The sequence below is a fragment of the Folsomia candida genome, unplaced genomic scaffold, assembly GCF_002217175.1.
Source record: "Folsomia candida strain VU population unplaced genomic scaffold, ASM221717v1 Fcan01_Sc008, whole genome shotgun sequence".
Lineage (NCBI taxonomy): Eukaryota > Metazoa > Arthropoda > Collembola > Entomobryomorpha > Isotomidae > Folsomia > Folsomia candida.
This window is the reverse complement of record NW_019091200.1, coordinates 5,191,883-5,203,918: the sequence shown is the minus strand read 5'-3', so window position 1 is coordinate 5,203,918 and position 12,036 is coordinate 5,191,883. Positions and strand designations below refer to the sequence as shown.

General features: G+C 39.8%; 3 protein-coding genes across 7 annotated transcripts in view; 1 reads left to right on the top strand and 2 right to left on the bottom strand.

The window, feature by feature from the left end:
* The window catches only part of LOC110853674 (multiple PDZ domain protein), a 92,718-nt gene that overhangs the window by 48,483 nt on the left and 32,199 nt on the right, over positions 1 to 12,036 (top strand). For all 3 annotated transcript variants that reach the window (XM_035854513.1, XM_035854514.1, XM_035854515.1), the window contains 5 exons: positions 9,428 to 9,640; positions 9,724 to 10,417; positions 10,631 to 10,735; positions 10,800 to 10,925; positions 11,350 to 11,829. In XM_035854513.1, the coding sequence (XP_035710406.1) occupies positions 9,428 to 9,640; positions 9,724 to 10,417; positions 10,631 to 10,735; positions 10,800 to 10,925; positions 11,350 to 11,829 (1,618 nt within the window). The remainder of the gene's footprint in view (positions 1 to 9,427; positions 9,641 to 9,723; positions 10,418 to 10,630; positions 10,736 to 10,799; positions 10,926 to 11,349; positions 11,830 to 12,036) is intronic.
* Positions 1,221 to 3,137, bottom strand: LOC118436419. Its single transcript, XM_035854522.1, has 3 exons — positions 2,630 to 3,137; positions 2,104 to 2,571; positions 1,221 to 1,754 (listed from the first exon to the last, which is right to left on the bottom strand). The coding sequence occupies exons 1-3, from the start codon at positions 3,081 to 3,083 to the stop codon at positions 1,249 to 1,251; spliced, it is 1,428 nt and encodes a 475-aa protein (XP_035710415.1). The 5' UTR covers positions 3,084 to 3,137; the 3' UTR covers positions 1,221 to 1,248.
* LOC118436418 lies at positions 3,889 to 8,199 on the bottom strand. Of its 3 annotated transcripts, none has more exons than XM_035854519.1 (5): positions 5,695 to 8,199; positions 5,305 to 5,631; positions 5,136 to 5,204; positions 4,387 to 5,069; positions 3,889 to 4,308 (listed from the first exon to the last, which is right to left on the bottom strand). In XM_035854519.1, the coding sequence occupies exon 1, from the start codon at positions 7,887 to 7,889 to the stop codon at positions 5,889 to 5,891; it is 2,001 nt and encodes a 666-aa protein (XP_035710412.1). In that variant the 5' UTR covers positions 7,890 to 8,199; the 3' UTR covers positions 3,889 to 4,308; positions 4,387 to 5,069; positions 5,136 to 5,204; positions 5,305 to 5,631; positions 5,695 to 5,888. The 3 variants fall into 3 exon arrangements, with proteins under 3 accessions (XP_035710412.1, XP_035710413.1, XP_035710411.1); XM_035854520.1 differs by having other exon boundaries at positions 5,695 to 5,862; XM_035854518.1 differs by having other exon boundaries at positions 5,305 to 8,199.

The following is a 12,036-nucleotide window of genomic DNA, read 5'->3' as shown; positions in this document are numbered from 1 at the left end:
AATGGTTGGTTTGACCGACAACCACAGAGTCTGACTCGGGCTCACTGGAGATTTCAAGTTTAATTTTCGAAATGGTACCCTCGAGATTTTTAGCTTAAAAAATCAATCAAAAAATTACGATGATTTCATCTTTAAGAATTAAGTCTCTATGTCTGCCCGTTCAAAAGTTCTTAAAGGTCAAAGTAGTTGGAGACTCAAACGCCCTTTTTGAACCAACGATTTTAAAATGAATTTTTTATTTGTAACTCGACCATTTGTCGCAACCGTTAAGGGAGAAGCGTTACCTAGATACTTAAGGTCAAGCAATCGTGATTTTGTACACTGTAAATAAAGTTGAGTAAAATTGCCACCAAAGCAACTATTGAGTAAAATTTACACTGAGAAAGGTAAAATTTACTCAAGGTTGAAAGATTTTTGCTCAACCTTGAGTAAATTTTACCTTTGTCAGGGTAAATTTTACTCAATATTAGCTTTGGTGGCAATTTTACTAAAAATTGAGTAAATTTTAATCAAATTTATTTAGAGTGTACGTTCTGGATCCCAAATCTTACACAACTCCCAGAGTATGCTTTGAGCAATTTAGTCTCAATCAATCGCAAATTTAATTATGAAATGTATGAAATTTGTTAAGTATGAAATTTGTAAAAAACACTATCTCCCAATGGCCACGTTTGGCAGAGATATTTGCATTCAAGGAGGAGTAAAAGCGTGTCTTATTTATGCACGAGATAGTCCATCCATGGATCATTGATGGGTTCGTCTAAAAATGGACCAAGTAGAGATTTATTTGAACTTATTGTGAGCTATTTTTCGAATATTCAGCACTAAACCCATAACTCACACCGGTGTAATATGACCCGGTCTAAATATTTGTAAAAAATTTCAAGTGAATAAGTTGAGTTTAACGAAGATTATGTTGGCTATGGGCAGATGGACAAACGGATAAAGCAGATGCATAACCTTTGACTCGGGTCAAAATTTCTTTGCTTAGTCAGTTGATAAAATTTCGTTTTTGGTTTCTCGCTATGTATTGCTACGTAGCGATATAAATATGTATTGTACGTGCTACGAAAAGATGCGCTATGTGTGGATACTACTATCAGTCATAACGACTATGGTATGTACGTGCTATGAATTGTATGCTACGAGCTATATAACTATGAATCGCTTGCTATGAATTGCCCTGGAATCCACGTTTAGTGAGAATAATGGATGGGGTGCTTACTTATCATTCAGCTACTTATCTCGCTAAAATATACCGTCCTCCATCATTTCCCTCGTGACTTCGATAAGCCTCTCCTTAACTGTGTTATTCGTTCCAGCCCCCGAACATATCTCAGTGAACGCATCCGTGAGATTTTTGTCGTCTCCCATGTCCTCCATGTTGGCAACTTCTTCTTTCAGTATTATAGGGATTCCCATCATAGCCATGTAATAACCAAAAAATTTTGCCCTGTGATACCGAAATCGGAGTGAATCCATGCAAAATCCGGGTAGCGTTGGTGTCCTTAATTTTTCACAAACGCCGTTGAACGTGTCGTGGTAAAGTTGGAGGAGGTCGTCGAGGTATTTCCGTCTGAATTCGAGGGTCGTGCAAAGGTAGATGAGGTTCTGGAGGTCGTTTACGACACATGCTTCAAGTGGCTTCTGGAGGTCGAGGAGAATGACTTCAAGAGGTTTTCCGGTCGCTGAGTCGTATCGGAATAGCATATTGTTACTCCAGCAGTCACCGTGAATTATGATTCGCCAAGGTTCTGGGGAGGAAGTAGGAACAATTTCAGAGATTTAGACTATGGTTTGTCAACTGACAATGGGGACATGGGGACCCAAATTATTTTTTGACCCTGTTAGTCGCAACTCTTCAGAAACAACATTTAGTGCGGCACTTGCGAATATGAAAAATTAGCAAGTTTCAGGCGCCGCTATTTGGGGAAAACGCTCGGTTTTCCGGCGGAACCTATGCTGGAGGCATATTGATATTACTGGCAATTCATAAATTTCAAATTTTCGTTCAGAAACTAATGAATCATGATCGTTAGTACGCTAAAATCTAATCACATTTAAATATATTATGTATCTGACGGATGTCCACTAATTTTGTACCTGGATTTTCTGCATCCCTTCCAAACTTATCTGAGGTCTTTACACGCATAAGTTTCTCAAATCCTTCCGCCGTACCACTTCCCGTAAACAGGCTAGATATCCTGTCAATCATGCCAGAAAACTTGTCTGCTACAGCAGTATAGGCATTTTTAGGGCCAAACTCTTTGTCATAAATCCCCTTCGCTTGTTCCAAATTAGAGCGGACGACATTGCTAAAAATTGCAACCTCTTCATCCGGCATGTTCGTCACAAGGCAAGGGAATTTCTGTGTAATATTTTCCTCCACGTGGTTGCGATACGCCCAGCTCACCGAATGCACTCTGGCCAGGGCAGAGATGACGAGTTTCATGTGGTCAAAGTCCAGAGGTTCTAATCGGCTAGTCATTCGAAAACCGTGCGTTTTACGGAGATCTTCCATAATGATGTAATTATCGAGAGATGAGATCGGTCCAGACTTTCGAGCATCACCTTAAAATCAGACTATGTTAAAATTCGGTTATTTTTTCATGAAATAACTAATTAATACCTTCCTCCGACTGGAAATCGATACATTCGCCATGCACGAATTTCGCATATGGCAACTTGACAGCGTCCTCCTTATCCAGACCAAACACTTCTTTTTGCATGCGCCTCAACTCCGGCATCCATTTCGAATACACTTCACACTCCTTGAAAAACAGGTTCATCTTGTTGGTCAGTTCTTGTCGCGAGGGGTGGTTCGGATAGCATTTAATCAGAAGGTGACGCTTAGTTCCGTCCGATAAGTTAATATCGACGGAGTAAATGATGCTTGCATAATTATCACCCGGTTTAGATCCAGGGGTGGCAAGATAAGAAACAATTTCCGGAGCAGAACCTCCGTTCGCCTCCATTTTTAACGCATTTTGCAAAAACTCTTGAGTAATTAGGTCATTGCAGTTGGTGGTGGGCAGGTCGGTGGGGCTGGTCGATGAGTTCATTTGTTCGTGGGTGGGAGACATTATCGAAATGCGAATGATAAGCACAATATAAAGTTGGATACTGACACTACAAGCAACTTTGCTAAACTGCTAATAATGTTTGGCAGCATGCGATTTAAATACACATGTACCACACCACAATATTCAGCATATATCTAATTATTATCTTCAGATTACCATCTACATATTTATTAAGGGGTGAAAGCCCTTTATAAGATCGTTATGTCCGTCTGTCTGTCCGTCCGTCCGTCCGTCCATCCGTCCGTCCGTCCGTCTGTCTGTCCGTAGCTCCGATAACTTTTGAACGAAAAGACATAGACACTTGAAATTTTGAACGTAAACTCCTAACGTCAATAGAGAGGACGAGTTCGAAGATGGGCACTGTAGGTCACACCCATCAAGGTCAAAAGGTCATGAAATGTCATTTAAAGGTCAAATTGCATACATGCATCAATTTGAATTGAAATACGGATAACACACTTCTTTCACCCCTTGGTTACATTCGTTGTGACGGTTTATTTATGATTTAATTGGTGTACTGATCTGGGATTAAAGCAACCTTGACCATTGTGAAAGTTTGATTCAGCTAGATATGAGAAACGTCAGACCACATGAGTGGCATTGATTAAAATGGATAAACAGTGGTCAATGGGAAGATTGGGATTGTTGAATAATTGGTGTAAGTAAAGTGACCCTGAAATCTCAACGTTTATTGTAACGAGTCACGTTGCTGTCTGTGTGTACAGACTGTACTTACATTTTTTGTTTTGTAGTTTAATGCACAAGCACAAAGATGTATACACGTCAGAGTCATAGGATTATACATAAGATATCAATACCCAACCGGCCAAAGTATATCTTATAGTGGTCAGAAAGATTTCATGCGCCTGACTAACATACGTCCCCAAGATCTCAAAATCAGGACGTAAGTGCACTTTAGGACGTCATATAGATGCACAAATGTCCGCGAAGATGATATCTTCCTATGATCAGTAGAGGACGTCCAAAAGGCATCCCAAAAATACATCCTAATGGTTTCCATGAAATATATTTATATGACCAATTAATTTCAACAAAATATTTCCAGAAAGCCTTTTGAGTGATTTATTCTCAAACAATTATAATCAAAATCAAACAAAAATTTCAAAACATAAACAACGGATTAATTAATTTGAAAAAATTAGTTTCTGCCTGCAACAGAGTTTGAGCCAGTCTGTCGTTGAGCTTGTTTCTCTGCGGCAATTGCCTGAAAATTGAATTAGATTATATTTTATTTTCTACCAATTATACAAATTAATTAAAAGTGTAAATTTATAATTCTTACATCTGCCTTAATACGATCAGGAGCATGTTGTAACCACGATGCCCCCTTCACCTTCAGTTCGTTCTCAGTAACTGATTTAATAAGGCGATTTTTTCTAATGGCACCTAGAAATTAAAATATTCAAAATTTCAATAGGTGTATGTTATATTTATAAAGTCCTTCATCAAAAATTTAGCTCACCAAATATGGCGTCCTTAAGTTTCAAATCCTTGAACGCTCGTTTTGGATTAATTTTTCTAATACCTTCCCATGCAAACTGAGAAGCGAGTTCATTCGTGAAAAGATATTCGAGTATTTTCTTCATATTTTCATTATAGTTCTTTCCGCCAAGCCATTCAAGATGAGTAATCTACATGGATTAATTGTTAAGTGGGCTATTGTCAATTAATTTACAATTAATTAATATAAAAATTGTACCAATTTCTTGAATTCAATGGGATCTTTGATTATTGTCTCCAAATTGTCAACCTGTTCCATCAAATTCATTGGAAATTCAAATGTAAACTCCTCCTGTCCAAACTGTGCAGCACTTCCTGCAGTGCCCGCCTCGATAAAATTCACAATTTTTACTAGTAGTTGACCCTGAAGATCGACCTTTTGGTGCAAGCGCTTCAAAGCTTTAACAACGAACTCATCAAACGGCACATTGTCATTTGATCGTGCTCCGATCCTAATTTCGGCACCTGATAAATGAATTTATTTTAGAATTTTTTCTAATGTAGTGTTGTAATAATATGTTAGCATCTCACCGCTAAAACTTGGGATAAGTTTTTTTTTTGGACTTTTCAAAGGAGTGTATTTGGCTGGAGTGGATTGAGCTACATTAAGTTAAGGCAATTAATTAAATCAATTACAACTATTTACGAATTTTAAAAAATTCCAAATTTAATTGTTTAAAATAAATTTCTTCCAATTTACCACTCGATGTTGATTTCCTGCTTGTGATACTAGTTCCACTTCCTTCAGCAATTGATAGCAAACCAATTGCTTGAGAAAACCGAGGTGCCGGACCGGGTGAGCGTGGGAGCGAAGGTGGGGGCGAAACATTACCAATTTTTCCATCATCACTCTCCCATTCACTGTCGGAATCAATGCTGGTTGGTTTATTCCGATGAGGATTAAGTGCTGCAGAAAATACTTTTTTTGACCTGGGCCCTCGAGATTTTGGCGCCGCTTCAGCTTCCGACTCCAAATTGGATGTTGATTCGGACTTCTTCAGATTGCTTCGAGCTTTCTCGTATGAGTCTAGTAATATTAAATTTTGTGGCTTTTTAAAAATATCTTTTTAAAAATATTTTATTTACTAACCATATTCCTTAATCACCCTGATTTGGTACTTCGGCCAAGTTGATCCGACCGTTTCTGCATTCATTACTGCCGTCATAATTCTTGTACTACTTTTGTAAGGTGGCCACCATGCTTCATTCTTTAACACAATCCAGGAAGTTGGAATCACGGCGACGTCGTTTGTTAGGACGAAATGGACGATAGCAAACTTCATTTTAGTCGATATGAAGAGGAAAGCCAACAAATGTGTTATCTTGTCGTAACAACACAAAGTATTTTTCTTCCAACTCTTTAAAATCCCAGCCTCTAGGAGAATCAAAGTTTGAGAAACTCACAACACCCAAGTCAATAGAATTGCACGGCTTTGTGTAAAATGATTGTAAATCGATGCACTCTTTACCAACTAAAAGTATTTCGCCACCCTCCGTTTTAGTAATTTGAGTAATTTTAATTAATTGACCACTTCTTAACTTACAAAAACAATTTCTACCATCTGCCTTTAAAAAAGAATTCTTGAAATTTACTGTAATAATTTTATTAGTTGAACTTGGTCCCTTGTTGACTTGACTGCCTTGCTTCTTCTGCGATTGTGCCTCCCGCTCTAACAATCTCCTGCACACTTGAGCCAATGGGCGATTTCCACTTTTGACAAGATTTTTAACTTGCCCCAAATAATTTTCGAAACAAAATGCACTGTATTCATTTAAATTTCCAAAAATTTTTACGTCGTCGTGCACATGTAATAACCCATGAATATTATACGATAGGTTTTCCTTTCCGTAAAGAGTTGCAAAATTTCGAACAAAATATTGTAAAAGCGTATTTGCATAATCTCCATATTTTAAAATTAAACCAGTGTTTGTAAATATCAAAACTGCAAGATGAAGAGCAAGGAAATGTTCATAGTATTTATTTGGTATTTGTTTTTCTAGTACCACCGGTCCTACATACAAAATAAATAGTCTATACTCTGTGGCTTTCCATCTTGCTAATTCATTTAATTCTCGTGGGCGTCGATTAAAATCGCTGGGAACGTACTTCTGCTGTTTAATTAATGCACATGTTATATCATTCATCACTTTTCCACTGAGTTTTAAATACTTTGGCTTTCCTGTTGTCCATAATTTTAGCAATTTTCTAGTTGCACCTAAACAAATTAAATGCATAAATTCGTACGGCACTCGGCTAACTAATCCAACCCCCAGGTCACTCAAAATTGTTTTTCCCCGGTGATGATCGTCGTCGTCATCGTCGCATAAATGAAAATCTCTATCTTGTCTTGGTTGATGACATGAGCTAGAAAATATAACTCTATTGTCATATCGTTCCCCAACTTGTTTGCACTTACTACATGCTGAGAAACCTGAATGATACTTCGTGCACGTTATAAATGCCCTTGCGGGGGCGTCACAAATAAAGCCAAAAATTATTACGCAGATCTTACGACCGTCGACAACTAAACCGTTAGTAATTAACTCTTTTGCCTCAGTCACAAATTCACTCAAGAAAACATTTTGATCTTTGGGTTTTCCTGGTCCATGAAAAATTCCAACGGCGAATGGTTTAGGTACAAAAGAAAAATCTCCACCCCGAACACAGCACAGTATTGGCCAAAGGTCACTTTTGCTACTTTTTGAAATGGGAATTCCATCAATATTAACTAAAAGTTCTATTGATTTTGGCACTTTATTTTCACAAAAATTTCTGATAAATGATTTGATTCCATTGCCTAATCCTAAATGAACGTACTGCCCTGGAGGAATTTCTTTTACTTCAAAATTACGACAGGTTCCCTTCAATGTTCTTGCATCTGCTGGAAGAGATTCGAAACACTTATGTTTTCTTAAAATTTTCAATAAATCACCCGTTGCTGATTGAGAAATTAAGTTCTTATTTGACCACAATTTTAATTCGTCGCACAATAATTCGCTTTCGTTTTCACTTTCCTCGTTCTCAGTTGAATCACTTTCACTCACAGTCCAAGTATCCAGTTTGACTTCGATTGGTTTTAGTTGAGGAATGGGAACTGGTTGATTATTTTCACTGACTTCAGGGGAGCTAATTAAACATGATGTATCTTTGTTTATTAATGAATGTGAAATAACTGGAGTTTGTTTTGGCTCAGAATTTCTGAGCTTGTTCAATGTTGCAGCTACACTTTTGTGCACCCTCCGACGTAATTGTCTTTGCGACAAATAAATCAATTCTTTCGGCATACCAAAAACCAATTTAAAAAATTGTCTGCCTCGAAACTAAAAGTAATTAACTGATCGATATATAGCGAATGTTATTGAATATTAAATTTGAATGTTTCTGGTTGGCCGCGGTTGCTTTGGGGGCACAGTTTATTATGCCTCGTAAAATTCATGAAAAACTGATCAACTTAAGATGTCCTGAGGTTCTCCTAACTTTTTGTCTCTAGCTCCTCATGGAAAACAGATCTTAGGGAGTTCCTAAACGCATGCATCATTTCATAAGATCCTTAAGACATCATAATCATATCAATTTGATGACATGTCCTGCAACTGACGTCTGGGACGAGAATGGGAAAACCTCAGGACCAACTTGGCCGGTTGGGTAGTTATGTATGATAATACGTAGAGTGTCGTAGAGCTGTGTACGTATGCAATGCCAGAAGTAACTACCAAGTTGGTTTAAATCGTATTTGTGAGACCACTTTTTCAAAGTGGATTGTACAAACTTTGTACAATCCACTTTGTATGTAATACAAAGTACTGTTTGCTTTTCCAGATACTATTTTGGGTTTTATAATGTCCTGGAGTATGACTTTACTTTAAAGTATCTATGATTTCGCACTTTTAAAGTCGATAAGACGGCTACTAAATGCATTACACAAATAGCAGATTGTCTATTTTTCCTCAAAATTGCCTCAAAATCTCAATACATGCAAATTTCTGAAAATTCGAGCCAAATTGTATCTATATTATGCCACATTTATTCACCTTTTCCTCCCACATTACGCATAATTAAAGCTACCCGACTTCGAATAATAATAAGTAGCTAACTTCCATGCAGTGAGGGTTCCCTCTCCACCATTCGATCACGTCCCGTTAAGCCAAGATTGGATATTGGCTGTACAAGTACATATCGTGGATAAGTGTATAAGTATCGGTCGTGAGAGATTGGCTTCAAGATTACTCTTACACTTTCTCGAAATCGATACCACCGGAAATTATCCAGCTTCTCAAACTCATTTCGGAATAGGGCCTATTGTTACTCAGAAGTAGAGGGGAAAGTTGGTCTGACTCTGGGTTTTCTCGGTTCAGGAAGTATTAGGGAACAGATTTCATTTCTTGTTATTGTCCACGAAAACCAATCCAATCAAATTCATGGAAGCCAAAGCAGTACAGCCAATAAAGCACTAGTAATACATAATGTAGTAGTAGTAGTAGTATCACTATTATGCATTATCGAGTGTATTATGGATAATAGTAAATGTAGAGGGAGGAATAATGTGGAGAAAGTAGGGCGAGATCGTCATCCATGCAAAATTATGGTATTATGAGTCCTAGAACTTTATGAGTTGCTTCAAATAACGGCAGAAATTCGAAACTGAACAGAATATTAAAGAGATTAAATTCAAAGGCGTGATTATTTCTGAAAATTTCGACCAAATTTTATGGTGTAAAATTTCATTATGATTTTTTATATTGTGTCAAAATGATTCTGATAAAAAATAATATTTCAAAATTTCCGAAAATACATCATCACTTCAAAATTCTCTTCTTTCCAGCGTGTCTTACATCCCCGCCGCCGACGCAGAAGTTTACCGTGACACGGTGCGCATCCAATCGCTCGCGATGACCTCCTCCTCCCCAATTCCGACCTCTTCCGCGACCACGTCTGATCCCGCGATCGCCACGTCGGACCCCACCCCGTCAAACTCTGCCCACACGACGACCACCTCGTCCTCCATCTCCTCGGAAGAACAAGCGCTCGTGGAAAGGTTCAATTTTCTCATTTTACACCAACCACTCGTAGCTTGTTCCTCTCATCTCCCCTCTTAAAGATTTCTTTCCCACATTATAGATCCGAGCTCCAGGTGGACCTCGTCAATTTAACGAAACCTCGAACCCCCGCCGACGGTCAGGAATCTCTCACCTCTCGAGGAACCGCCATCATCACGAGAAAAGTGTCCCCAGTCCCACCACCGTCATCCTCATCCACCTCAGTGTTCATTGGAGGGGACATTTTACCTCCGGCGACGCAACCCACCGTACAAAAACGGGTCGTCACCCATGTCACAATTTTCCCCTCGCCACCCCCACCGCCCGATCTCGTACAAGTTGTACGAGCCGCCCCCCCGAAACCATCGCCCAGTTCGGAACACTTGTCCGAGATTGAGGAACAATCAGTCTCCGTGTCGGCATCGATATCGGATAACAACATCCTTCAAGATAAGCCTGTACCTACGCCGAAACCGAAAACGCCGCCGAAAAGGGGACTCACCCCGTCGAGTTCGGTCGAGAATACGGCGAGTGTTTCGGGAGAGGCGGTAATTTCCAAGGAGAAGGATGCTTCTTCAGAAGAAGCGTTACTGTCGGGGTCGGGTTCAAGATCGGCGTCGACGTCGAAGGGGGCGAGTGGGACGGGAGGTACTGGTACTGGTTCGGGGGATGAGGGTGCGGCTCTCCTCTTGGCGAAGCATTGGGGTCCTGAAAGACTGGTCGAGGTGCAGCGAGAGGCTGGGAAATCGTTAGGAATTAGTATCGTTGGTGGAAAGGTGAGAGGATTCTTTTGGCGGAAGTTTGTTAAAAAATATAAGATCTAGAACTTAACTAACTTCTCAGTTATGTAAAAACTCAATGAAACGTATTCATTTAAACTTTATGTAGTAAAAGAGTTTATGTGTTGTCGTTTTTCTCTCATTTTTACGACCCGTGATGTAATTATGCCATTTAATGTTGTTATCTTTGCCTGTTTTTTTGGAATGTAGGTCGACCTATATAACGCCGGGCAGGACAGTGGATCCGCTATTTCGGGGATTTTCATTAAAAACGTGCTCCCAAACAGTCCTGCAGGAAGAACGGGACAGTTAAAGGTTCGAATTAGGAAAAATAAAAATCGAAACCAAATCAGTACTAAATAAAACTCAAATTTTTCAGACTGGAGACAGAATCTTAGCCGTAGACGATGTCGATCTGAGATCAGCAAGTCACGAAAAAGCCGTCGATGTCATTCGAGCTGCTGGAAATCCGGTTCGCTTCCTCGTCCAGAGTTTGGTGCAGTGGGTAAGTTCTTTTCTACCAGTTTTTTTTACCTACCAACTTTTTTACGGCATGTTTACTCTTAATAGTTTTCGTAAAATAATAAAATTTTATCAAGTATGTACTCGTATATATTCAAACCTTACGGCAAATCCAATCCAATCGCTGCAATAAACTAAAATATTCGCTGAGAATGGCTTCTGCATGATAAGGGCTGAGATTTCTGCGCTTGATAAGCTACATAACCCGCTTAAAAAACTTTGCCCTCTTCACCTCTGAATCTAAATTCCGATGATAAGTCTTCTTCTTCTTCTCCACCCTGATTATTTTTTTACTGTATCGTATCGTATACCATACTTATCCGTGTCTCGTCTCTCTGTCGTCTCTCTCTTGTCCCCCTTCCACCACCCCCAAAATCTAACAACACGCCCCCATTTTACTCCCGCAGGCGGACGGCCGTGGTCAAATCGGTATCGGAGTAACCATCGCAAACCACGAGGATTCCGAAGCGTCGGAACGATCTGAGGGGACCGAGACGAAATCCGTGTCGCAAAACGTGCCCTCTCAATCTCAAGAAGAATCGGGTGGTTCAACGACCGGCACAGCGACGACGACATCCACGGGATCGCGATCCTACACGACGACCTCCGCGACAACCTCGTCGACCGGGAAATCCTCCGCTACTACGACGAACGGTGGCGATAATACGCAACGCCGCCGGAGCGGGATTCCTCCCGGAGGCGAGTCCGTGTCTGAGGCTTCCGCAGAAAGTCAGATTGGTCGAGACGATGACGACGACGGGGACGAAGGTGACCATGAACTTGACGTTTTTGACGATGTCGTCGAAGGCAGCGTCGTTAAGGTGCAAGTTACGGCCCCACAACAGGTGACAAGTTCCCCACCACCACCACCGCCGCCACTAATTCAGGTGCTGCTTTAATAATATTAATCTTACCGGGGTGCGAAAAAAACACGACCAAAAACACCACCACTGCTTTCTCTTTGGGGTCAGATATTGAGTCAATATCGGCATTAAAATTTCACCAACAAGCTGCATCATGTATCGTGACGATACATCACTGCTTTCTAATTATGTATGCAAATGATACATATTTATGCACAACTTTAATGGTAT